The 27567-nt window shown below is 36.2% G+C and overlaps 1 protein-coding gene across 2 annotated transcripts in view; it reads left to right on the top strand.

Annotated features, from left to right (window-relative positions):
• MRPS9 (mitochondrial ribosomal protein S9) overlaps window positions 1-27567 on the top strand; it is a 64137-nt gene that overhangs the window by 14779 nt on the left and 21791 nt on the right. For both annotated transcript variants that reach the window (XM_003811675.6, XM_034953632.3), the window contains 2 exons: window positions 20769-20831; window positions 20915-20945. In XM_003811675.6, coding sequence (XP_003811723.2) covers window positions 20769-20831; window positions 20915-20945 — 94 coding nt within the window. The remainder of the gene's footprint in view (window positions 1-20768; window positions 20832-20914; window positions 20946-27567) is intronic.

Below are 27567 nucleotides of genomic sequence, written 5' to 3'. Positions count from 1 at the left end.
TAGTATGGTGAGTTTTAGGTGTTACCTAGAAATGAGTCTATAAATGCTCATACACTATTGGGAAATGTTTAACCTGTTGTGTAGTCTTAGACTCAGCTTTCTTACAAAATGATAAAACAGATGGTAATGAAAATAGAGTCAAATTTATATCAAGTCCTATAAGTAAACCTTGGCCCAGTGTTTTTGTCAACTTAAATATATATCTGAGTTTTCAAAATGGGGGCGTAGTCTAAGTGATTTGAAAATTAGGATCAGAATTCTATTCACTCTTGAATTATTATATTCCTGATAAAAGCAGTAATTGTCGATATTTTTGCTAGACATCCTAGAGTAGCTAGCAAAGGAAGTTGAATTTAACAACTTTGAATCTTGTCCTTATTTTTAAAAAGTAACATCTAATATCCCATGATGTTTTATATTTAATCAAAGAACAACATCTTTGTATAGATAATAACATTCTTATAGGATTTTAATATTATTTTTAGTCATTTTATGCACTTTAGTTTAATTTCAATCTTTCTGTATACTTTTCCTATTTATAAATGGTACTGTAGTATCACTTTCAGACCAACATTTTTTATTCAACCAGAAGGATTTTTTTCTTTTCTTTTCTTTTCTTTTTTTTGAGACAGAGTCTTGCTCTGTTGCCCAGGCTAGAGTGCAGTGGCACAATCTTGGCTCACTGCAACCTCTGCCTCCCGGCTTCAAGCAGTTCTCCTGCCTCAGCCTCCTGAGTAGCTGGGCTTACAGGCACGCACCACCATACCCAGATAATTTTTGTATTTTTAGTACAGATGGGGTTTTACCATGTTGGTCAGGCTGGTCTTGAACTCCTGACCTCTGGCGATCCACCCATCTCAGCCTCCCAAATTGCTGGGATTACAGGCGTTAGCCACCCGGCCCAGTCCAGAAGGATTTCTTATTGCTCTTCTAGGTTAGGTGATTTGTAGTTAGGGACTTTGTAGCTGCTGTCCTCTTTTTGAATTTTATGATAATCTGGACAGTATTGGGGGATATTTTCTATAAAGAGATGCTATTCTTCAGTTAAGTATAAAATATCATGAGATGTTAGATATTACATTTTAAAAATTAGAACAAGATTCAAAGTTGTTAAATTTAAGTTCCTTTGCTAGCTATCCTGGGGCATTTAGCAAAAAAAATTATTGACCATTGTTGCTTTTGTCAGGAATGTAATAATTGAAGAGTGCAACAGGAATAGAATTCAGGTGCTAATTTTCAAATCACCTAGAACGTAGACTCTCTAGACTCTAAGTTTGCCTACCCCGGACTTTCATATAAGTAGAATCATGTAGTATTTGGTCTTTAGTGACTGGCTTGTTTCACTTAGCACAATGTTTTCATGTTTATCTACATTATGGCATGTGTCAGTACTTCCTTTTTATTACTGAATAGTTTTCGATTGTATGGACATACCACATTTTAAGAATTCAGTCATCAGTTGATGGGCATTTGGGTTTCCATTTTTGGTTATGATGAATAATACTGCTAAGAATGTGCATGCTATAAAGTTCTTGTGCAGACATATGTTTTTATTTCTCTTATGTATATACCTTAGAAACCATTGCTAATCCAGGGTCATGAAAATTCACCCCTATATTTTCTTCTTCTAGTTTTGTAGTTTTAGCTCTTACATTTAGGTCTTTGATCCATTTTAACGTAATTTTTGTGTGTGATGTGAGGCAGGGATGTAGCTTTGTTCTTTTACATATGGACATTCAGTTGTTCCGGCATCATTTGTTGGAAAGACTATTTTTTCCCATTGAATTATTTTATCACTTATATTGAATATCAGTGTAACTATGAGGGCTTATTTCTGGACCTTATTTTATTCCATTGATCTATACATTTATCCTTATGCCAGTACCACTTTGTCTTGATTACTGTAGCTTTATAGTAAGTTTTGAAATTGGGAAGTGTAAGTACTCTTCTTTCCTTCTTGCTTTTAAAGACTATTTTGGTTGTTCTTTGCTCCTCGAATTTTCATATGAGATTTTAGGATCAGCTTGTCAGTTCCTGTAAGGAGCCACCTAAGATTTTGATAGGGATTGTGCTGAATCTCTAGATAGATTTTGAGAGTATTCCCATCTTAATGTTAGTTAAGTCTTCTGATCTCTGAACATGGGGTGTCCCTCTATAGATACAGATCCTCTTTAATTTCTCTCAGTGATGTTTTGTAGTTTTCAGAGTCTAAATTTGGCACTTTTTTGTTAAATTTATTTCTAAGTATTAATGTCTTAAAAACTTCTATTGTAAATAGAATTGTTTTATTTTATAATATTTTTGGGTTTCTTATTGCAAGTGAATACAGTTGATTTTTGTATATTTTTGATTTTGAATCTACATCCTTGCTGAACTTACTAATTCTCACAGTTCTTAGTGGATTCCTTGGGATTTTCTAAATACAGGATATAGCAAGATAGCCCATATATAGAAGGGTATAGCAGGATATCCCATACATTTACGAATCCCAAAGAATCCACTAAAAACTACGAGAATTAGTAGGATATTTCACCTGCAAATGGAAATAGTTTTACTTCATTTTTCCTAATTTGGATACCTCTATTTCTTTTTCTTACCTAATTGCCTTGGCTAGAACCTCTAACAATGTTAAGTAGAAATGGCAAGAGTGGACATCCCAATTTTGTTCCTGATCTTGGGGGAAAGCATTCAGTCATTCACCATTAAATATGATGTTAGCTGTGAGTTTTTCATGGATGCTCTATCAGATTCAGTAAGTTTTTTTCCATAGCTAGTTTGTTGAACTTTTTTGTTGTTGTGGTTAGTGTTTTTGTCACGAAATGGTATTGGATATTGTCAGATGCTCTTCCATTTTGATGATGATTTGGTTTTTGTCTTTTGTTCTGTTGGTATGCTGTATCACACAAATTGATTTTTGTATGTTAAACCAACCTTGTGTTCATGAAATAAATCCCAGTTCTTCAGTGTGTATACTCTTTTTTTATATGTTTCTGGATTTGGTTTGCTAGCATTTTCTTGAGGATTTTTATGTCTAATTGATATTGGTCTGTAGTTTTCTTACAATGTTTGTCTGGTTTTGATATTGGTAATACTGGCCTCATCGAATGAGTTAGGAAGTGTTCTCTCCTCTTCTGTTTTTGGAAGAGTTTGTCAAGAATTTGTATTAATTCCTCTTTAAGAATTTGGTTGAATTCACCAGTGAAGCCATCTGGGCCTGGGCTTTTCTTTGTGAGTTGTTGTTGTTGGGTTTTTTTAACTGCTTACTTTTTAAAATGGTCCTACCTCCTTGTGGTCTGTGTGTCCCTGAGTAACTGTTCTTAGCAGGAGGATTTCATTACCCAATTGAGTTTACTACTAAGATGTTTTTGAGCAACTCTTAACTACCTTTTTGGTTTGTCTGTTTGTTTGATTGATAAAGACAAGGTCTTGCTATTTTGTTGACAGGCTGGTCTGGAACTCTTGGCATCAAGCCATCCTCTGACCTTGGCCTCCCAAAGTGCTGGGAGATTTAAGGCATGAGCCACCATGCCCAGCCCCACTTAACGACCTTTTTGGATGTACATTGGGCATATGTAGCTTATTGAAAAAAGCAGAATCATTCAACAATTTTGTAATTTTATCTGAAGGTATAAGTATTTTCACAGTGTAAGTATTAAACATGAATTTTGTTGTTTGGAGTAGTTTGTTCATTGCTTGGATGTTTACCCAGAGTATTAGTTTGGGATGTTAAATTATTTTCATGAGGACTTAATTTATATAGAGTAGCTATGGTCTATAATTTAATTCAATTACATAGTTAAAAGTCTAGGCTCACTATAATTTTCACATAGACAAATTAGGCACCATTGTATTCAGATTAAGCTATTAGTTATTTTATATATTTTAGAAACTAGTTTTTTCATACTAGTTATCCAATTACTAAAATAATGATCGTGAAGACCATTTATGAATTGCATTTGAGCAAAACATTTAAGATTTAAAACAACCCTTTCATATATTAAAATATCTTTTAAAAATGTTGTTAAAGTATTTACAACAGATACAAACTGGTGATTCCATCTAGAGTACATTTTTAATAGTTAGAGAAATCTAAAAGGATCCTGTAGCTTAGTGAATACATTCTCATTCAATCAGGTAGAAACCAATTTTAAACAATGTATTTAGTTCTGGTTCTCAAAATATAGAATTATTTTCCAGAGAAGAGATATTTAACATCACTATGTAAAGATAAGTGGTGGCAGCTATTCTGTACTTTTAAAACTCTGTGTGTGTATATATGGTAAAAGCAACTTGATGTCATCTTGTGTGATTGTGTTAACAGAATATTATAAAAATCTACCTTTAGATTTAGCCAATTAAGTAATCAAATCATGAAGTAATAGGAAAAACATCCAATTGCTTCTTTAAAAATATATAGACTCTTCTAAAATGAGGTTGAATTTATTGTGTGGAATATAAATGCAGAACATACAGAAAGCTTTATTAGATTGATTTTTTTCTTTTTATTAAAAATTCATTGTAGTTGAAATGATCTTGTAGAAAAATACAGGACCTGGGATTTAGAGATTCCTTGTGATGTCACTAACTAGTGTCGTTGAGCAAGTCAGGGCTCTCTGTCACTTGATTTTCTTATCTCTAAAATAATAATACCGACTTGTCTACCTCAGAATATATCTAAAAGGCATGAGATTAATGCAGTGTGTTATTATTCCTGTTACTATTAACAGTAATAAATACCATCTGCCATAACTAGAATCATTCCCCAGTTCTCTGCTCTGTCACACAAGTCTTCCATGCCACCTGAGAATGAGTGCTGGGGAGAATCATCTGAAACACTGTTGGGTACATTGATTTATCACTGATTGACTATAGGGGAGGTTGCTTTATCTCCTGTAGGTTGATATTGTCTCACATAGCTTGGTATCTGAAAAGCCCATATGGAAGTGAGTGTTAACCGTTTTCCTTGACACCAGTGACATAATTCTGCTGGGCTAGACTTTGCTGCAAGTGATTGATCGGCTTCACTGACTCTTGTGGCATTTTATTAAATATAGCGGACTCCTTTTGGTATTGCATTTTATTAAATTTACTGGACCTCCTCCACCTTTGTGGCACCTGAGTAGATGTAAAAGCAAAAGAGGACAGACAGTGACAACCGTTACCAAATAATTAAAATTATATACTCATATGGTTTTCTGTTTTCATTTATGTTTTTTAAACCATTGTTTTTATAAGTGGCTCAGCAGTATATATCAACTGAAAGAAACACCATGGCTGATGAGTCAGCATTTCCATGCTGCAACAGTGGGTTATTTCTGAAAACAAAAATAATTTATCCAAAATCAAGAAAATATTTTAAGCTTCCTTTGCAATTGCTGTTACATATTTAGAAGTTATAATGGTTTTAAAATGTTTGGCTTTTAATATATTAATTAAGACTAGGTGCAGTAGCTTTTCTCTAATTATTTAGTTTGATCAGGAAGTTAGATATTCCACAAAAGTGAATTTTCCAGATAAGGGAAACCTATTTTTAAGTGTTATTTGTAATGAAAACTACTACCACATACTAAAAACCTTCTATGTTATGTGTGAAGTGCCATCTTGGAGCCTGATGTACATTGCCACATTTTATCTTTGTAAAAACCTTATGGGATAGGTATCTTTTTTTTTTTTTTTTAACAATACTAAGGCTGTACACTGTTCTTTCTACTCTTTCAGATTAATTTTTTAGGTAACATTTTCTAAAATAAATTTCAGTCTCCCCAACCTTATTTAGTAGGATATAGTGAGTATAATTTAACCTTACAGTGCTTTAGTATTTTCCTTTTTAGTATGTTTGTTAGCCCCTGACTGTGGCTTGTAGAGCACAACTGTCCCTGTGGTGAATGGCTCAGCTATGCTGTATTACTGATTCTTGTCATCTCCCTTGCTGTCAGGATGTCTTATGTCTATGCGTCTGCCTCTAGCCACCCTCACCTGTCTTCCAACCTTCTGGCATAACTAAACTTGTTAAGTGTGTGAATTAAAACTAAAAGCCATTGGACTCTGAATGAGGCCCTACGTGCCCCTCCTAGTAAGTAAAATTCATGAATTTATGTCAGCTATTGCAGTTCTTTATAGGTCTTTTTCATTGATTTCCAGTTTTACAACTTTACTTCAGAGGGTTAAGTTTGAATAGAAATCTGGCCTTGCTGAATACAGCATATATAATTTATGTGTGAAAATTACACCTAGCTAATGTAATATACTAGTGCTTCCTTAATACGGTTTATTAAAGAGTACAATGTGAGTTGGTAAAAAGGAGTAAGATGGATAAAATTTTTTAATAAAAATAATTCTGCTTGTCACTAGTGGTACTTATTTTAAAGTTTTATCACTTAGAAGATTTATCATTAGTAAGGCTACAGGATTCTATATATTTCAGAATTTTTTTTCCAGAATTAGCTCAAATTGGTGCTCGATCTTTTTATTAAGTTTACAAGAAAAATATTATCTTATTGGTGAAAAAGTAAAGTATTATAACTAAAAAGGAATTAGTAATTGGCAGGTATAGAATCTCTTCATTTCAAAGTAGTTTGATTTTTGCCCAGTTTCTTAAATTATATTGAAACAAAATAAACTACCTATTGTTCTTACCCACTGAACCACGATGGTGCTACTGATAACCTTTAGAAGATCTAACAGGAGGAAAAACGGGTAGCCTCTAACAAAATTAGTAGTGTATATGGTGTTATGCTGAAAGTACTTTAAATGCAGGCTAAATATTTAGCAAATAGACCTTAATGCTGTTATCCTCAACTCCTGTTTCATCAGTCTTTCACAGGTTACTGCCAAATGTTGATCAGTGTGTAAAAAATTTTTTTTGGCTGTTAACAGTATACATAACTGTTAGGAGGAATCTGTCAGTTGGAACCTTGAGCTGAGTGAGTCTTGTTTAGTGTAAAGAAAATTTGGTGTGTATGGAAACTGAAGAACTAAGCCCATGAGTGTGTAACAGAGGCAGCAGAAACAGTTTTCCTTATTGACCCCAAGACTAAAGAACAGCTAGGTGAGGAGTGCAGCAAGTGCCAATGGAACTTTATAGACCTTGTAACATCTCCTTGTGCTAGAGCAGACGTGGGGTAACAATGATTGCTAACCTGTTTAGTGAAGTTTCTTAATCCTGTCATGTGTACCATCAAAAATTCTTTTACTCAAAATCATACTGTAAACACCAAAAAGTTGAGGACCACTGATATTTGCATTTTCCTTTTCCATTGAAGCATGTAGTTGTTATAAAGTTTAGTTGGGAGACCTTTCTGTTATATTGAATATTATGAATACAGACTTGCACTTGCGTTTACTAATGTCTTTATTTGGGAATTAAAAGTTAAGTTCTACATTACTATAGAATTTCAGGAAAAAAGCCAGCAAATTGATATATAGCACTGCTGAAGTCTACCAATTACTTTTTAATTGGTATTATAGACCTCATTCTGAAACCAGAATGTTTTATTCTCCTAAGTGTGAATATGCTGTATGAAGTTTCTCTAATTGATTTGCTGTGCCCATTCCATTTGATGTATCATTTTTCACAATATTTCATAATTTGTGCTCACTTCTAATGAACAGAGTCGTTAGGACAGGCATGTCTAAGTACAACTGACAGCTAACATTAGGTGCCAGATGCAGTTTATAAAGCTATGTAGAACTGTAGAGAACAGTTTAAATAAATTAGCACCTGTACATTAGTCTCACTTGCTGGTAATTTATAAGCGAATCAGTAGAGATGACATTTAGGTAAGTCATTGATCAAGTTAACAGCTGCAAACCCACTGCCCAGCTGGGATGCCTAATTAATAGAGATTGCATTCCTGACCCAGTGCTTCTGGGTTGAGTCTGCAATTCTTTCATACTTTGACTTAAGTCTAAGAACATACTCAAATACTTTGCCTTCATTTTAGGGAACTGTGGAATATCAGTATTCTAGTTAAAACCTAAAAATGGAAGAAACATGTTTACTAATGAGGATTACCTTACTCCATTTCTTATTTGGATTAAATTTTTAAAATTTGCATTCTTACTTTTTCTTTCTTTTCTCTCAGCACTTTTTGTTTTGGATTCACATTAAGTATAGATGACATGCTGTAGTTTAATGAGTTTCTTTTTTTTTTTTTTTCAAGACAGAGTCTCGCTCTGTTGCCCAGGCTGGAGTGCAGTGGCACGATCTTGGCTCACTGCAACCTCCGCCTCCCAGGTTCAAGCAATTCTCCTGCCTCAGCCTCCTGAGTAGCTAGGATTACAGGTGCCCACCACCATGCTCAGCTAATTTTTGTATTTTTAGTAGAGACAGGGTTTCACCATGTTGGTCAGGCTGGTCTCGAACCTCTGACCTTGTGATCCACCCACCTCGGCCTCCCAAAGTGCTGGAATTACAGGCGTGAGCCACTGCGCCCGGCAGTTTAATGAGTTTCTAAAGAGTTCTGTACTTACTAAATATATGCTCCATTTTTTTCTTTTGGAAAAAGCATGGTTTTTTGCTTTTGTTCTGTGGGGTTTTTTTTTTTTTTTTTTTTGGTGACCAACCAACCATTGAACTTAAATTATATGTGTAACAATTTCTTAAAGTGTAACGTTAGTTTGAAACACCTAACAACTTTGCCAAGTTAAATTTCATACCAATTTTAGAATTGAATATGGGAAATTTTAAGCTACCACTTATTTTGGGAAAATGCCTTTTGTTTTCTATTCCTATGGCAGATTTTCTTCTGAGTGAATTTAAAACTGAAAGATTAGGACATCGGCAACCTTAAAGAGTAAGGTGATGATTTTTGTATGTAGTTGAGCTGTGTGGACGTGGATGGTGAGGATGTTTGAATACTAGTGTGTTTACTAGAGGCACCACCAAAATCTGGTTCTTAGACTGGGAAAAAGGTATCTTGAAACACTAATGCTAAACCAAATACAAACCCAAATACCTGGCTAGCAGGATTGTTTTGAAGCTTATGGAAAAACCATTAACTGAGTCCCAATTGATACATATGTTTTCTTTTTTTTTTTTTTTTTTGTGGAAGGGTTGGGTATTTCTTAGTTTAAATAATAATTTTTCATGAAGGTTGGTTTAGGAGTGAAAAGGTGTTTATTTCAGATAATTATGAAATTTCTGTTAATTCTGTCATGGTTGGTAAACTTGTCCAAGTGGGCCAAACCACAATTTGGATGTGAAATGCCAATTTTCCTTTAATTGTAAGATGCTTGGGGGCCCAAACCACTTGCTGGCACTTTTTTTCTAGTGCCTAGTAAGTGCCACACACGTTCTGGGGCCAATGAACACTGACAGTGAACAGATAGGTTAACATTAACAGAGAGTCTTTTCCTCACCACCTTCCCCCAGTGATTTTCTGGTTGACCTAATTTTACCTTTCATAATATTTAAATTTTGCATTATTTTTCATGCTAATATAGATGTTTCTGAATCACATAGCAGGAAAACTGCTAAAAAAAAAAAAAAAAAAAAAAAGACCCTGAAGTATTCTAACATTTTATTTGCCTTCATGGTTCTCATTTTCTTTTCTTATATTTCTGAGCCTTCCCCAACCACATCTTTGCCCTAATCTAAAATTTTTTGTGAAGTAGCCCTATTACCCCAACCGTTTTTGTTACTTATTCTTTGTAATTATCTTATTTGAAATACCCTCCTTAGTGTTAATTTTATATTAAGCTTAATGCTTTATGTTGGATTGGGAAATTACAATTGTGTGTTTTTGTTTTTATTTTTTTGAGACAGAGTCTTGCTCTGTTGCCCAGGCTGGAGTGTAGTGGTGCAATCTCAGCTCACTGCAGCCTCCGCCTCCTGGGTTCCAGTGGTTCTCCTGCCTCAGCCTCCCAAGTATCTGAGATTACATGTGGCGCCACCGCGCCCGACTAATTTTTATGTCTTTAGTAGAGACGGGGTTTTACCATGTTGGTCAGGCTGGTCTTGAACACTTGACCTCAAGTGATCTGCCCACCTTGGCCTCCCAAAGTGCTGGGATTATAGGCGTGAGCCACCGCACCTGGCTGCTATTGTGTGTTTTGGAAAACCCCAAGGACTCAGGAGATCAGCTCATGGAAGACTTTATCTTCAATGAAGTGTTTTCTCAATATGAGGCAAAGGCTTTTGAGTTTGAGGAGTAAGAACAAAGTTGTCTACCATTTGCAACGAGAACTTGGGAAAGTCTCTTGAGGCATTGGCATTTGAGAGAAATAGATAGAGGAAGCCAAAGAGCAAATTACTGGGGGTAAGAGTAGAGATGAAAAGTTAAATATCATGCCGGGTGCAGTGGCTCACGCCTGTAATCCCAGCACTTTGGGAGGTCGAGGCGGGCAGATCACGAGGTCAGGAGATCGAGACCATCCTGGCTAACACCGTGCAACCCTGTCTCTACTAAAAATACAAAAAATTAGCCGGGCATGGTGGTGAGTGCCTGTAGTCCCAGCTACTCAGGACTTGAAGCAGGAGAATGGCGTGAACCCGGGAGGCGGAACTTGCAGTGAGCCGAGATCGCATCACTGCACTCCAGCCTGGGCGACAGAGCAGGACTCTGTCTCAAAAAAAAAAAAAAAAAAAAAAAAAAAGTTAAATATTGTATTGGAAGGGCTTGAGCAAATGCCTTTCTACTGAAATAAACCTCAAGTTACAATGCCCTAATAGACCAGCTTACAGGCAGTCAAAACTAAAACAGTCGGAGGTGTGGCACTGAGCTGGTTTTGCGTAGCCTGGCTTTGAATTAGGTCTGCATAATCGTGGTCAAAGAAGTTGAAATCTTAACATTTGGCCTTGTGGGGTGGGAAGGCAGTCTGAGAGGAAGAAAGCTGGAAAGCTGCTGTGCTCCCTGAGTGGGCCTTGCTGCTGCTACAGGGGTAGTATGGGGTGAGCTTCCTCATACCTGCGGCAGAGCCTCCAGTGACAAGAGACAGCAGTAACTTCAGCAAGACAGTGCTAGTAAGATTGTGCCTGGCGCTGAAATGCAGACTGCAGCAGATGCATTTTGATGTTTTTCTGACACACAGAATTTCCAATAGTGCATCACTACCCGCAGCAGGTTTAGAGAGAAAGGTGATAGTGCCCCTTTCCTCCCCACCATCCCTGCTTTTAGAATGGTGATGGGGAAGACTTATTCCAGAACTGGACTGAAAGTTGCACTGCCTGGGGGGAGGAGCACTGGGGACAGTATTCCCTGGAGGGCACATTGCAAGTAAGATACTGTTCGTATGGGTGCTTAGAGAGGACATTATTCCTTCAGGTGGACCCTCCTAGAACGTAAGATGGAGGTCTGTGCTTGTCATTTTGCTTTGTTGGTTTTTCTTGCTTATGCTTTGTTCTAGGACAAAGAAACTGCAAAAACAAGCATAAAAGGTTTTCAGTATTTGTCACAACTTGATATTTATATATTTTTCTTTCTAGTAGCAAGTTAAGATTAACTATGATTCAAATGAACAACAAAGGATAGGGGGAAAACTGGAGCTGATCCAGTAAGGACCTCTGAATGAATACAGACTACAAGAAGGCTGATTGGGAAAGTGAAGGCTTTTGTAATATTACTCTCATTTTTACTCCATATACACACTTCTGTTACACACACACACACACACACTCTCTCTGTCTGTCTTTCTCTCTTACATTTTCCTACTCCTTCCTGTATGTAAATATTTCCACCCACATACCCAACTTTGAAGTCCAGGCTGAATGAAATAGGGTATCTAAACCCAGTTCTCTTACCTTTACTCTTTAAGAGAGTAAAGTTAGGCTATCATGCTTAGTAGCAGAGGGCCTCTGTAGTGTTAAGAGATGTCAGGAAACTCAGCCTTACAGATGGTTGTCTTGATACTGAGTTACCCGTCCAAGCCCTCAAGGAATCGAGTCATAGATCTAAGTCCTGAAACACTGCTTCCAGCCTTTTCACTTCACAGGAGATAAAGTTAGGAATGGCCGTTATTACCAGCTTTGTCATAGAAATCCTCTATTCGGAGACGACTTGGTTGTTAATATTCTGTCTTGTAACAATAGATATGTGTTTGTTAATTTAGACCAGTAACATTACATTACAGACTTTAACCTTGTAACCGTTTAATGAAGTTTAAAAAACCTTGCTGAAATACACCTCAGTAACATTAGTACAGTGCTGAGTTGCATGATTAAAATTAATTGGCAGTAAATAAAATGGAATTGATAGTAAATAAAATGAAAATTTACTTCCTCAGCTAAACCAAGCACATGTCAGTGAGCATAGTAGCCACATAGGCTACTGGCTGTCATTTTGAACAGCACAGATTATATAGCGTATTTCCATTATCACAGGAAGTTCTACTGGACATGTTAGGATTGCGCCCTTCATTTCTTCCCAAGTAAGAATTTATAATTTTTGCTTTGTGTTACTTACAAGAAAGATAGTACTTGGAAGTATAAGTAATATTTGTTTGCAGTTTGTATTTTGTCTTTCATTGAAACAATTAAAAACACCTGAAGAATTGGCTTCGAAAACAGTTCAAAAATACTACAAAAGAGAAAATAGAAATTTAGAAGTATAGAACATGGTTGCTTCTTTTATCTGAATAAAACAGCAATGGGCAAGGTGCCATGGCACATGCTGTAGTCTCAGCTCCTTGGGCGTCTGAGGCAGGAGGATTTCTTGAGCCCAGGAGTCAAGGCTGTAGTGCGCCATGATCACATCTGTGAATAGCCACTGCTCTCCTGGGCAACATAGTAAGACCCAGTCTCTAAAAAACAAACAAAAATTTATTAAAACAATCACAAATTATAGAAGAACAAAAGGTTATATGACTTTTATGTGTATATACATATGTATTTATGTATTAACATGTATGTTGCATGGATGTTGGAACCAGAATTGAGAAATATGAAAACACTCTAATAGCAACAGCAGTAAATACTAATTTGTGTACTTTTTCTTATGAAAAATTTCATTCATACAGAAAAAGAGAATGTCTGTCACCTGGATTAACTTCTTAACATTTTGCTATATTTGCTTCAACTGTATGTTTTTTGGCTGCACTATTTTATTTTAAAGTAAAATACAATTACAAACATCATGATGCCTCACTCTTAAATACATCTTCAAAAAATTAGGACATCTGCTTATATAACCGCAATATCACTATCACATCTAAGAAAATTAATCTGAATATAGTCTATAGCAGGAGGTAGAAAATTTTATCTATGAGTTTGTATTTACATTTCCCTAGTTGTCTATAGAAGAGTTCTTATAGTTGGTTCTCTCAAGGGCCCTGCAATCCATTTGGTTGTTGATTTATTCTTTGAGTATCTGCTGTGTTCTAATTCTGAAGTGAGAAATTATTGACTAAGACAAGGTCCTTTGCCTTCAAAAACACACCTGCAGACACGACCGAGGTAAAATCAAAGATTTGGCAACAGCGCATAGGAGAAAGAAGAACTGGTAGAAAGCAAAATAAGTTATTTGAGAAACAGTTTTGGATGTGCTGTTTGGATACATAAAGGGAAAAATCCCTAAGGCAATTGACAAATAGTTTAGAACTACGGAAATAGATTTGGTCTCTCTCCCTACATAAATTTGCTAGAAAGGAAGAGAATCAAAGATGGAACTCTGAGGAAGCAGCACTTAAGGGATGAGCAGAGGTGTGTTTAGGAGAGATCAAGAGGAAACTTTCAGAGATGTACGAGGGGAATGTGGCTGCAAGAAGGAAGGGAGACAGCAGTCTCATATGGATGAGACCTGAAAGTAGGTCACAGGATTTGGAAAAAGCCCTCAGTGACCCTTGACAAAGTAATTACAGGACCAGAATTATGGCTAGGCCAGATTGAAATCTGGGGAAGAAAGCAGTGGGTACTTCAGGGAGTGGGTGGATGCTTCTCAGGACAGGAATGTGAGTGAGAATTGAGTTCTTTATGGGCCTAGATGCCACCAGCAGCACAGTCTTGTTTAGATGGATGCTTCACATAATCCTTGAGGTTGCTCACAAATGTGGCATCATTGGTATGGAAAGGAGAAAGGTGGGCCTCACCCCTTTGTGAGTGCTGTGAGCGATGTGGAAGCTGAAGGCAGTGACAAGGATGGGGAGGGAACGGAATGGCCAGATGGTGTGGACCTTGAAAGAGGCTCGTTCTCTGTTTGACTGAGGTGGCACTAAGAGAAGTAATGGAGAGCCCAGTGGAATAGGGAGGACTTCCAGACAAGGCTGCATTTGATCTACAGTCTTGAAAGATCTTGAAAGACAAACAGCAATGTGTTAAGTGGAGAAGTAGAACAACAGTATTCCAGGCAGACAAAACAATTTGCAGAGGCATTTGTTTAGAAAGGAAGAAATGACTGGTAAAAAGAGACAGATGCAAAGTATCACTGAAAAGAGTAGATGACCACTCTCCTTTGTACCCTCTGTGTAACCTGTAAGTATTTCTATCATAGGTCCTGTGTATATTGTTTTTTCATGCCGTTTTATGTGTACTATTACAGCAGCCCCTGTATTTGAGACTATGTATACATCTGTTTCCACTGATAGAATGAAGTCAGGAGCCATATCTTAATTTTTATCTTTCTAAACTAGCAGAGTGCCTAGAACTCAGGTGGGATAAATATTTGTTGAGTAAAATTTATTTAGGTAAATAATCTATTTCTTTCTCTTTAAGCACATTTGGCTTTTTCTCCTAATTTTACTACTAAATAGCTGGATATCCTTGATGTCAGTGAAGAAGTGAATCTGTTATCTGAGAGAAGATTGGTTCCCTGGTATGGACAAAGGAGAGTACATTATGAAATTAAATTTCAGAAGGTTCAGGTTCTGGCTTTGCCGTTTATTTCAGTGTAAGCTACTTAACTGCTGCTTCTTGGCCTGTAAAATGGAGCTCATGAATGCATGCTATTTTATGTGAAATAATGTGCTTTACAAAACTGAATATTTTTGTATAGTTAATTAATATTTATTGAATGACTACTAGTTGTATTTTTATAAATACCTTTTTAAATTCTCACAACAACTAGATAAAATTGATATCCTTGCACATCAGAATCACTGGGAGTGGTAGTATTTGAAAAGTCTTTTTATGGTTATAATAAGACACAGTGAGGATTATGTTATTATTTACACTTCACCATGTTTTCGTGTTCACTGCTTCCTTTCTTTTGAACTCTGCAATGTTTAGTGGAAGTAAAGATTTTCCTGTTTTATAGCACATAATGGTCTGCCCAAAACATATCTGTAGGCTGTTCAACTCAGTACTAACACTCAAGATTCTCTTGTTATATGTATTTGTTGTTTATCTCAAAAGGATATTCATCTACTTGTGTTTTGACAACTGTGTGGTAACTGAAAGTTAAGCAGACACAGAAAGCGACATAATTTTTTTTCATAGCCAGGTAGTACTTTGTTTGCTTCAGAATTTGTAAAAGAAAAGAAAAAGAAAGAAAAAGAAAAAAATCTGCATAGAATGCCCATAGGAGATAAATGGAAGTAATAGGTTAGGTCGTGTTAGTACTATTCCGTGCATACTAAACAGATGGCAGACAGCGTGCCAGGAATATGCCTTTTCTGTTTTGTATGTTTTGTTATTTGGTTTTAAAACAACTGGCTTATTTTATTTCTTATTCCCTCTTTTGTTCGTTTTTCTTTCATCTTTTGTTTTTCATTGTTTTACTGAATTTGCAATATTGCTTTTTATCTGACATGGTATCTTTTGCTCTGTGGACCTTTTCCACAGTATTTGGTACAATACCTAGTATAGTGAGGGATTATAAATTAATAAGTGTGTATTAATTTACTTTTAGCTGAGAAAAATTTTTAAAGGCAAAGACACATTTTCTGATACTTTCAGAAGACTTCTAGCGATTTCTTTGTTGGCTTATTTTTGTCTTTTTAAAAGAGAGATTGCCTGTAAGCCCCAGACATCCTTTGCAATCAATGCTTTCTTTTCAGTTTCCACCAATTAGCTTCCTCATGACTTTTCTGTCTTAGTCTTCATGACAGATCCAACTGTAGGTTGGAATTCTTCAATTTTCATTTCCATCTAGGATTCTATTCATTGGTCACCTAAATTAACAGTAATTTTCATATTTGGAAATGATGCCGATGACAGCTTGAAACTCAGTTGAATTGTCTCCTTTGTGGTTGCAGTGTGTTCACTCTAAGTTGAAGAATTACGCTTAGTCTTCCACGCCATCTAGTATTCTGATCCAGGCCCTGGCTTCAGTGGTCCCTTTGCTAAGATGCCAACCAGCCTTGGGCTGCCCTGTATGACTGAGAACGAGGCCTGAGGTCTAGATGGCCCACAAGTGCTGTAGGCTAGTGTTGGCTTTGCTGAGACAGGTTGCATTTGGGAAAATCTTATTTATTTTTAAATTTTTAACATTTGTCCCACCTTTTTATTTTGAAACTTTTCAAATTTCCAGAAAAGTTGAATATTCATTGAATAAATACAAACGCATACCCCCATCACCTACATTTGCCAGATTTTCACATTTTGCCACATTTTCTTTATCGCTTTGTATATGCAAAACATTTTTTATTGATCCACTGAAAACTGCACATTATAAACTTAACCCCCAAATACATCAGTATGTACTTAACCCCTAAATGTTTGCATTCTTCATACTGTTAATATCCCACAATATCATTATCACATCTGATACAATTATAATAATTCTATATGCCATATATATAATCTTCGTGAAAATTTCCTCAGTTTTCCCCAGAATGTCTTTGTAGCTGACTAGTTGTTTTGTAGAATCCAGGCCACTTGTCTTGTACAGTTGTGTCACATTCTGGCTTTCTGCTTGCTTTCTCGTGATCAGACTTAGAATGTATAAAGGATACTGCTTAGGTGATATTGTATACTTCTCGTTACATCCACGAAGTCTAAGAGGTAGATATTCAGTTTGTCCTGCTGTTGATGATGATATGACTGATCCCTTGGTTACAGTGATGACCACTAGACCTCTTTGTTGTAAAAGTAGCCTTTTCCCTTTGTAAACCAGTCTATAGGGTAATATTTTGAGTTCATGCGAATTTTCCATTCTTTAGTAACCTTTCAGCCAGTGGCTTTAGCATTTGTTGGTGATCCTTGCCTGAAATTGATGGTTAATTTGGAAGTTGTAAAATGGTTGATTTTCTACTTCTGTCACTCCTTTTACTTTTATAACATATTGTTCTGTAAAGTAGCTTTCTTTTTCTTCTTGCCCCTTCTCCTGAGTGTGTGTGTGTGTATGTGTATGTGTACACGTGTGCGTGTGCGTGCACATGAACGTGCATGTCACATATTGAGTGTGTTGTGAAGCATTATCATTATTCTTTTATTTTCAGAGACAGGGTCTGGCTCCATCAACCAGGCTATAGTGTAGTGATGCTGTCATAGCTCACTGCAGACTTGAACTCCTGGGCTCAAGCAATCCTCTCACTTTAGCTTCCTGAGTAGCTGGGACTACAGTCATGTGCCACCACACTTCTTAAAAATTTTTTTTGTAGAGATGGGATCTCAGTATCTCTAAAAAGAGATAGTGAGAATGTCTCAGACTCATTTTGTGGTTTGTCTGCCTTACACCTAGAATCAGCCATTTCTCCAAGGTACTTGGTTCCTTATACTGGGATGTATGTAGAAACCAGTTGACCCTCCCATTGCTCCTAAAGTTCCATTGCTTTATGCTTTTTCAGGGAACAGAACTAGGAAATAATATTTTTTGAATATTACAGGAAATAGTTTTTAAGATAATAGTTTATATTACTTAACATTATAGGGTTTTCCCTTGTACATTTATATCTCTTCTATAATAAAATATCAGTCTCCATAAAATTAATATATTTACTTATTTGCTTTATGCTGCAGTATACAGAAAATATTTCAGAATTATAGTATCAGTGTTATGACTGACTATAAGCCTACCAAGTAAAGATGAAGATTTCTTTGCAATTATTTTGTTGTTGTTATTTGTTTCTGGTTATATTTTTAGAGTTTCTTTGTAAATATTATTGTTTAATACATAAAACATTTACATGCTTCAGGGCTTAACTATACAGGGGAGGCCCAGAGGAGTTTGCCCTTATCCCTATGTCCCTCCCTCTACTCTCACCCAACCCTTGAGAAATCATTTTTATTGGTTTCTACTTAACATTTTTGTGTTTTATGTTTGCAAAAAGAAGCTTATGTGTATTTTCCCCCTATACTTATACGTCTTTTCTTTTTCTGTTTTTTACACCAAAGCAGCATTCTAGGTACATTTCTTTTGTATCTTGGCTTTTCTCTCTGTTTTACAGCTCTGTAGTACTTGATTGCACAGATGTGCCCTCATTTATTCAGCCAGCCTCTTATGCATGGGGATTTGGTTGTTTTCAGTATTTTGTTCTCATAAATCAGTGAATAACACGTGCTTATGTTCTTTTGTATTCATAGGGGTGTATCTTCTGGGTAAATTCATCGAGTCAGATTGCTAGGGAAATATATATGTAATGTTGTTAGAAAGCTCCCACCTTCCCGCTGAAGAGGTTATAGCACTTGGCATTCCCACCAGCAAGGTGGCAGGGTGTTTTTTTATAGCCTCGCCAACAGTGTGCTGTCAGACTTTTGAACTTTTGCTAGTCCTATTAGATAAAATGTGTTCTCTCAGTAGTTTTAATTGCACTTACCTTATTATGAGCCATATACTTCTTTTACAAATATAGTTTAATTGGTCAATCTTTTTTTTTTTTTTTTTTTTGAGACAGAGTCTCGCCCTGTCACCCAGTCTGGCGTGCAATGGCGCGATCTCAGCTCACTGCAACCTCCGCCTTCCAGGTTCAAACGATTCTCCTGCCTCAGCCTCCCAAGTAGCTGGGATTACAGGCACCCGCCACCATGCCCAGCTAATTTTTGTATTTTTAGTAGATACGGGGTTTCACCACGTTGGCCAGTCTGGTCTCGAACTCCTGACCTCGTGATCCACCCACCTCAGCCTCTCAAAGTGCTGGGATTACAGGCGTGAGCCACCAGGCCCAGCCTGTCAATCTTTTTTAAAAAATTACTTATAAATTTTGAGTCATAGTTATGAAAGACTTTTCCATTGCTTAGTTATAAAGGAATTCACTCATGTCATATGTGAGTATTTGTTTGTTTTTATTTTGTATGTTTAGCCCTCTCACTCATTTGGAGTTTACTCTGCTGTATATGATGTGAGGTTTGGATTTTGGTTGTATCTTTTTCCAAATGGCAATCAGTTGCAGTATCATTTATTAAGGCTCATGTGTGTAATCCCAATACTGGTAGGCCAAGGCAAGAAGATCATTTGAGCTCAGGAGTTCAAGACCAGCCTGAGCAACATAGTGAGACCCTCGTCTCTACAAAAAAAAAAAAAAATTAGCTGGGTGTGATGGTGCAAGCCTATAGCCCCAGCTACTCCTGAGGCTGAGGTGGGAGGATTGCATGAGCCTGGGAGGTCAAGGCTGCAGTGAGCATGATTGTGTCACTGCACTCCAGCCTCAGCGACAGAGTGAGGTTCTGATCTAATAAAAGAAAAAGTCTACCTTTTTTCCCTGCAGCAAAGGAAGGGGGTGGGTGGGGAGGGACCTTGTTAAAACAAAAAAGAGTTTGCTAAAGGGGCACACTGATGTTTGATCTAAGTTTTTTATTTGTTTGTTTATTTTGCACTCCGGCCTGCGTGACAAAGCATGTTGCCCAGGCTGGTTTATAACACCTGGCCTCATCCTCCCACATCAGCCTCCCACAGTACTGGGATTACCAGCATGAGCCACCGTGCCTGACCTAGGTTTTTTGTTTTGATTTAAGTGTAATTTTGTTCTGAAGAAAGTTGAATAAGAGAATGAAGCTTGATCCAGAGACACAATTAGGCTCCCTAATATGACTGAATTTACGTCCCCAAATTATAGACCTCTCCTTTTGGTGGCAGAGTCTGATCCAGCACATTTACTATGCGGGTAGGCAGAGAAGGCCCACTCAGAACAGGCTCTCTAAATGAGCAGAAGTGTATTTAAATGCACTACCGGATCCCAGGCCGTAGACTCTTCATCGGCACTGTTCAACAAGAAAGTGTACGTTTTGTTGTTGTGAGGCGGGGCATTGGAGAAGACACTATAAAAGGCTTAAGCTATTGTTGTCAGCTGGGAGGCAGTGCTGCTCCCTAGGACGTAGGGGCATTTAGAAAGGTGTGGGGGTGAGATTTGTCATGAGCACTGGGTATTACTGGTGCCAACTGGAAAAAAGCCAGGAATACTAAATGACCTGCAGTATGGGGAAAGGGTGCCTGTGATGGTGCTGTCACACCCACAATGCCAGTAGCATCCCTATTGAAAAACAGACATGGAAGAAGAACTTGTTTGGAAAGAGTGGAGTTTAAAAACTCTGGAAAAAGTTGAAAGAACATCTAAAAACATCAGGGGTGTCATGATGGTTGAGACTTAGAGCCTGCTCTTTGCAGCCTGCTCTTTGATATGTGCACGACCAGCTGGGAGCTGGAACAATTGCTCTTAAGCACATTTCCACAGAATCCGGACAGGAGCATCTCTAAGTGATCCCTTAAAAGAGAGATTATTTGTGCTCTCATATTCAAGGAATGACATGTTTAAAGCTGACACTTGAAAATTGTCAATAACCAGTTTAATAATTAAATTTTTTTCTTTTTGGATTTGTGTGTAGTAATTTTATCATCCCATTGAAAAACATTTATGAAGTAAGATAATGCTTCAATGTCCAGCATATAGAAAGCACTCTATAACTATTAGTTCTAACCTTGTTTATATAACAGTTGTTAACTAACCTTTGTGTATATTTTCAGAGAGCTATTGCTTACCTTTTCCCAAGTGGTTTGTTTGAGAAACGAGCCAGGCCAGTAATGAAGGTAGTTATCTTAATTACTATTTTAAAAATTTCACTTTTATATGTTATGATAATTATCTAATACATTATTAATTTATTTTACAGCATCCTGAACAGATTTTTCCAAGACAAAGAGGTAAGTTTGTTCAAGAATGAGAGAAACAGTTTTTTCTTTACCGTATTCCGGTGTTAGGTTATGTATCAGCAGTTGCTCACATATTGTAGGGTGGCTTCCTGTGTCACAGTAGTTGTGAAGTAGGTCAAAAAATTTTGTAACAATGAATGAGTGAAGTTTGCAAACCATATCTTTTAAATTAAATACTAAAATTAGATGTGTTTAGAGCTTAGGACTATACCAATGTCATACTAATTATTTGCATTCCAATATGTCCTTTTGAGGGAGAGTTTGGTACAGATCTGCTGGCAACTAATTCAACTTGTGTTTATATGAAAATTTAAAACTTTTCTTGATTTTGGAAGCACATTTTCACTGACTGTAGATTTTCTTGTCTGTTCTTTCAATACTTTAATGATGTAATTCCATTGTCTTGTCTTACATAGTTTCTAATGAGCAGTTAGCCATCATTCTAATTGTGTCTCCTGTTTTCTCTGGCTTCTATTAAGATGTTCTCTTTATCTTTTAAATGTGTAAAAAAAAAATTGAAGAAAATACACAGCAAGCTTTAAGGTTGTCAAGAAATTGAATAATATATTTACTATACATTAGAAGCCTCTTATCCAGTGAGGACCAGTAGTTCTCTGTTAACTTAAAAAGTATTAAAGCTAGAAATCATTTCTTTAAAAAACACTCAAAATGTAACGTGTACTTACCCATCAAGCTTTTGCTGTGACCCTAGAGGTTTGGTGGTTTTGAGTGTGTCTGCTGCTCCCCGTTGCTTTTATGTAACCATGCTGCTGATGCATCATCGCAGTCTTTCAGTTTTGATTTTCTTGCAGTGGAGCAGTGAACTTATACTTCCTAAGAAATCTGAGTGCAGAATATTTTTGTATTTCTACAAATTCTTCCCATCAACCTTACTGAAGTTGACACAACTTTTTTTTTTTTTTTTTAGCAACTTGCCTTTCTAGAGCATTCAACCTAGTTTTCTTAGAAGTAGCAACTTTTATGTTTGCACTCATATTTAATTTATTTATGTAATACTTAATTCATGTATTTATAGAAATAAGTACAACTGTAATAAAATAGGCTTGGGAGTAAACATAACTATTAGTAAGCATGAAACTCAGCAGCAAAAATGTGTGGATCTACTTGAGAATAGCTTGGTGGCCACAGGTTCTCAATATGCAGGCCGCTTTATCAGTGTGTTTAGAATTAAATAGAAATTGGTAAGATAGCAGATATTTCTATAGAAGAGTTATTTATTTTGCAGCGGTATTTCTGCTAAGTCATATTTTTATTCAAAGCTAGGCATTTATTCTCTTATTCCAGTTCACTCTTGGAAATGATAACTTTTAGTTTGAATCTTATTATAAATGTTTTGAATCTTTTTATAAATATGCTCTATCATTTGTATTCCCTCAGTTCTTAATCATGGTTGATTATAAATTATACCATCGATTTAATAATAGCTTTTGGGGAAATAATAAATGAAGACTATGTTAAAAATGCACATCACTTTTGCAGATACAACTCAGTGTTACAGAAGTAAAACTATGCACAGGGCACAGTAACTTACATTAAACACCTAGTAGCTTTTCGGTAAATGTTTGTAATGACAGTGATTTTTTTTTCTTCTTCTTCTTTACTAACTCTTCTATTTTTTTTAACCTCTCAGGCTCCTCACCTATTTCTCTCTCTGTTTGTTCTTTATATCTCTACTAGTTGCATCTCTTCTTATACATCTGCCCCTCTAAGACTGGTTTGTTCTTTCAAATCATACCAGCTTCTCAGTATTAGAAGTTTATTGTTACTAGCAGCCAGGTTGTAACAACTGAAACTTCTATATATCCCTGCAAAATGCCCATGTGTTATTTTGAAAATATGTCACTCCTGGTAGGATTATCTTAAGTTGTAGTTTACTATATGTAACTGTATGTAAACAGTACTCCTCTAGAATTAGTAAAATTTTTTTGTTGCTTACCTACCTACCTCCCAATTTTGTTGTATTTCATAAATATAGGATAAACTGATTTTTTTGTATGCTAAAAAAGTAACAGTGAATTTTAGATTTGGATAGATTTTGACACTTATAGTGTACTAACGCTTTCCTTATTAAAAGATGGAAGCTTCTAGATTGAGTTAACATAAAATCTTGCTCTGTATGTTTTAAAGCAAGTGATAAAAATATTAAGTGAAACAAAGATAACTACTGGGTCAACAGGAGCAAAGAGTAGCACTCATATTAGACAAAATGGAATTCAAGGAGTGTGAGGAATAGTTCAATGAAGCAAGAATGTTAATTTATGTTGATAAAACCTAATCTCCATTGAGTAGATTTGATGACCACAAACCTTTTTGCACCAACATTTAGCATCGAAATGTTCAAAGCAAAAGCCGTTAACTTAAGGCTATAACGAATTTGAATAACACAGCATGATTTTATAGTTACAGATACAAAGAATACATTTTCTATGCAGAGGCCTATGGACTATTAATAGAATTATGATGTAATTGGACATAAAGAAAACCTAACGAATTCCAAGTAGTAAAAATCATATCATTTGATTTTTCTGAGTTAAGACCAATAGAACCATATGACTGTTGAGTTAAAGAGAAAATCAAAATTGAGGTTACAGACATGACAATGACAACAGTTCCTATTAAATCCTATGGAATATGGACATTGTATTATACAGAGACAAGCATATATTTGTTAGAAATTAAGAAAGACTGAATATAAATGAACTAAATTTTCGGTTCAGGAAGCCAGAAAAAGAAAAATAGAATAGAGGAACATAGCGAAGAAATTGAAAAGAAGGGGTATGATAAAACCATGTCATTCTTTGAAAAAGCTAGTGAAATCAATCAACTTCTAGCAAATCTGGCCAGGGAAAAAAGAGAAAACATAAGAGGACAATATTAAGAATTGTAAATAATAATATTCAGAGGGTAATTTTAAAGTATGCAATTGTTATGGGTAACTTTATTCTAACTTGAAAAATCTCTCAAGTAAGAATTGTTAGCATTTATTGAAACAGAGTAGGCCAGGCATAGTTCTAAGTGCTTCCTGTGTGTTAACTTACACTCTTCACAAGAGGTTTTTTAAGTAGATACTGTAATTTTCCCCACTGCACAAATGTAGGAATTAAAAGCACATGGAGTTTAACTTACCAAGGACGTAACAGCCAGGAAATAGTTGAGCCAGAATGTAGGGAGGCCCAGGCAGTTGTGGCACACACACATATGTATGACCACCAGACTCAACTGACTCTCAGACATGTAGTTGAAAGAATAATATAATTGCCACAGTTGTCTCAATCAGGAGAATAATGGTTAAACCGGTGGTCCCCAGCCTTTTTGGCACCAGGGACCAATTTTGTGAAGGACGATTTCACGGACCAGGGGTTGGGGGATGGTTTCGGGATGATTCAAGCTCATTACATTTATTGTGAGCTTTATTTCTATTATTACATTGTAAGATATAATGAAATAATTATACAACTCACCGTAATGTAGAATCAGTGTGAGGCCTGGGCTTGTTTTTCTGCAACTACATTGTCCCATGTGGTGTTGATGGGAGACAGTGACAGATCGTCAGGCCTTAGATTCTCATAAGGAGCATGCAACCTAGATCCCTCACATGTGCTGTTCACAATAGGGTTCACGCTCCTATGAGAATCTAATCGCACTGTTGATCTGACAGGATGTGGCGCTCAGGCGGTAATGTGAGCAATGGGGAACGTCTATAAATACAGATGAAGCTATGCTGGTCTGTGGTCTAGGGGCTGGGGACCCCTACTGTAGAACCAAGTGCTCTTATTGTGAAACACCCACTCTGGTCCCAGTTGACCAGTCATGACAGCAAATACAAATCAATAGAACCTGGTACCTGTCTGTGGCCCAGGGGTTGGGTACCCCTGTGTTAATCTAAAAGCTGCAGAAGTTATAAAGGAGCACCAAAGGTCTAATGAGAAAGGCCCAGGCCTAGAAGGTTTTGTCGGGAAGCTCTGACATACCTTGAAGGAGGATGTAACTATTGTTATCATTTAAACTGTTGTAGAGCAGAAGAAAAGAATGAAAGCTTCCAAATTCCCTTCAGAGGGTCACACAATGATCAAATCTGGACATAAATTTCATGAAAAAGAAAGCTATAGTCTGTTGTCACTAAATAAAACACTAGCAAACCAAGTAAAGCTTTATATTAAGAGAATATACCAGAGGGCCTTTTTTTCTCTCCAGGAAAATAAGGATGATTTATGTAATTCTCTGTGTTAATTGAGTCAAGGTTAAAACATTTCAATAAAAAAGTTAATTAACAAAATTGAGCATTAATTTTTTTGGTAAAAATACAAACTAGAAATAAAAAGAAACTTTCTTAGTTTGAGAAAGCATATCAAGACAAACAGAAACACATCAAATTTAAAAATATATCAGTAGATCCCATTAAGTTCAGGAATAAGACAGTTATGTGCATACTCGCCTGTGTTATTTGGCATTGTTTTGGAAGTTTTACCTAGCATGGTTAAAAAAAAAAGTGTGGCTAAAAAAGTATGAATTAGAAAACTGAAAGAAATTAGGAAAATTGATTATTATTCACAGATGTTATGACTGCCTACTTAGAAAATGGAAAACATTCACTAAAAACTATATTAGAATTTCAGTAGACTACCATTATTTGGGTACCTGAATTCAAAACATTTAAACTATGAATTGTTCTGAAAATTTTAAAAATGATACCCTCTTATAAAAGCATGCCACAGTATAGTTACCGGGCGAAATGCTGATCCTGCAGAGATCATATGAGCATCCTGTCAGCTGATGACTCTGTGGCGGCCACATCTACACACAAATCAGTGTGGAATGGCAGGTAATGATGAACTAAATAACATGATGGTCTTACTGGTAGCAAATGAATTGCAATCTTTCACTTCCTTTATGTATTTTGGCAGACAAGAACTGTTTTAAAAACGCTGAATTCCAACTATACAAATACATACCTAGATATTCATACAGACACATACATGCGTATATACATACATGTACCTCCTTTTTCTCAATTCATTTAATGGAATGCTGAAAAATAGACTGTATGCAGAAGATAACAGAGTTTGGTCAAGACTTTAAAAATTATTGTGTGTTTTTGGAGTTAAGAAATTCAAACTCTAGAACAGAAATAAGGTGGCTAGTTGAAGAATATACATACAGCTTTCAATACTTTTAAAGTAATAGATATTATGTCCTTAAAATCACAAAAACTAAAGGACAAAGATGACAAATTACTTATGTTGAAGTTAAAAATTTCTCTTTGACAAAGACACTAGGAAATTTGAAACATGACAGAGGCCTGATACCTAGAATAAATTACTCACAAGTTAACAAAAGCAGCTTACTAGAGAAATGAGCAAAGGAAAATAAGCAATTCATAAATAGAAAAAATTAAAGTACCAGTAAGCATTTGAAAATATCAGAGATCAGAAATAACATCTTATGGATGGGCATGGTGGCTCACCCCTGTAATCCCAGCACTTTGGGAGGCTGAGGCAGGTGGATCACAAGGTCAGGAGTTCAAGACCAGCCTGGCCAATGTGGGGAAACCCCATCTCTACTAAAAATACAAAATAGCCGGGCGTGGTGGCGCACGCCTATAGTCCCAGCTACTCGGGAGGCTAAGGCAGGAGAATCGCTTGAACCCAGGAGGTGGAGGTTGCAGTGAGCCAAGATTGTGCCACTGCACTCCAGCCTGGGCAATAGAGGGAGACTCCATCTCAAAAAAAAAAAAAAAAAAAGAAGAAGAAAAGAAATAACATCTTGTAAAACAATAATGAGAGACAATTATCACAGTCATCAGGTTGGAAATTGTAAATATTGTATCAGCAACAAATTGGAAAAAGTCTAAATGTTCATCATAGGGTAGCTAAATAAACTCATGCTGTGGAATAATATACAGGCCGTAAAAAGAGTGAGATAGAGCTAGTTGTGCTAGTAGAGGTGTAACATTGAGTGGAAAAAGCAAGTAAAAATGGTGTATGTAGCATAAATACAGGTTAATACCATTTATATCTTTAAAAGAACCACACAAACAACCCTATTTCATGCAGGCATACATAGGTAAATGCACAGAGAGTCCAGAACAATTAACTCCCGCCTTGTTCTGGCAAAGGAATTTTAACATGTGATCTGGGAAGTATGTGTTACTTGTGTAAAATTATGTTTATATTATAGATAACTGAATAGGGGAGGGCAGTATCAAGAGAAACAGAAACTAAAATACACAAATAAGACTTGCAAAATATATGAGATTTATATAGAAAATTATGATAACTCAGTTAAAGATCAGAAGTGAAAATCTGAACAGTTGGAAAAATTCCATGGTTCTCTAAGGGAAGACAATATTCCAGAGTTGCTGCTTTCTAAATTATTGATAAATTGAATATAACTTTACTTAAAGTTTTGGCACAACTTTTGGGAGAAACTTGTCAAGTCTAGTTGTGCAAGAAGCAGTGGGAAAAAAATTGTTTTTAAGTAATGAAGGAAGCTCATCATACCTGGTATCAAAACCCAGCAAAAAGCTCTGCTAATTAAAATGGTGGTTGCTGACGCAGAGTAGACAGACCAATGAGCAAAGTCCTGGCAGCAC

Source organism: Pan paniscus, chromosome 12, assembly GCF_029289425.2.
Source record: "Pan paniscus chromosome 12, NHGRI_mPanPan1-v2.0_pri, whole genome shotgun sequence".
Taxonomy (NCBI): Eukaryota; Metazoa; Chordata; class Mammalia; order Primates; family Hominidae; genus Pan; species Pan paniscus.
This window is presented reverse-complemented; position numbering and strand designations above follow the sequence as displayed.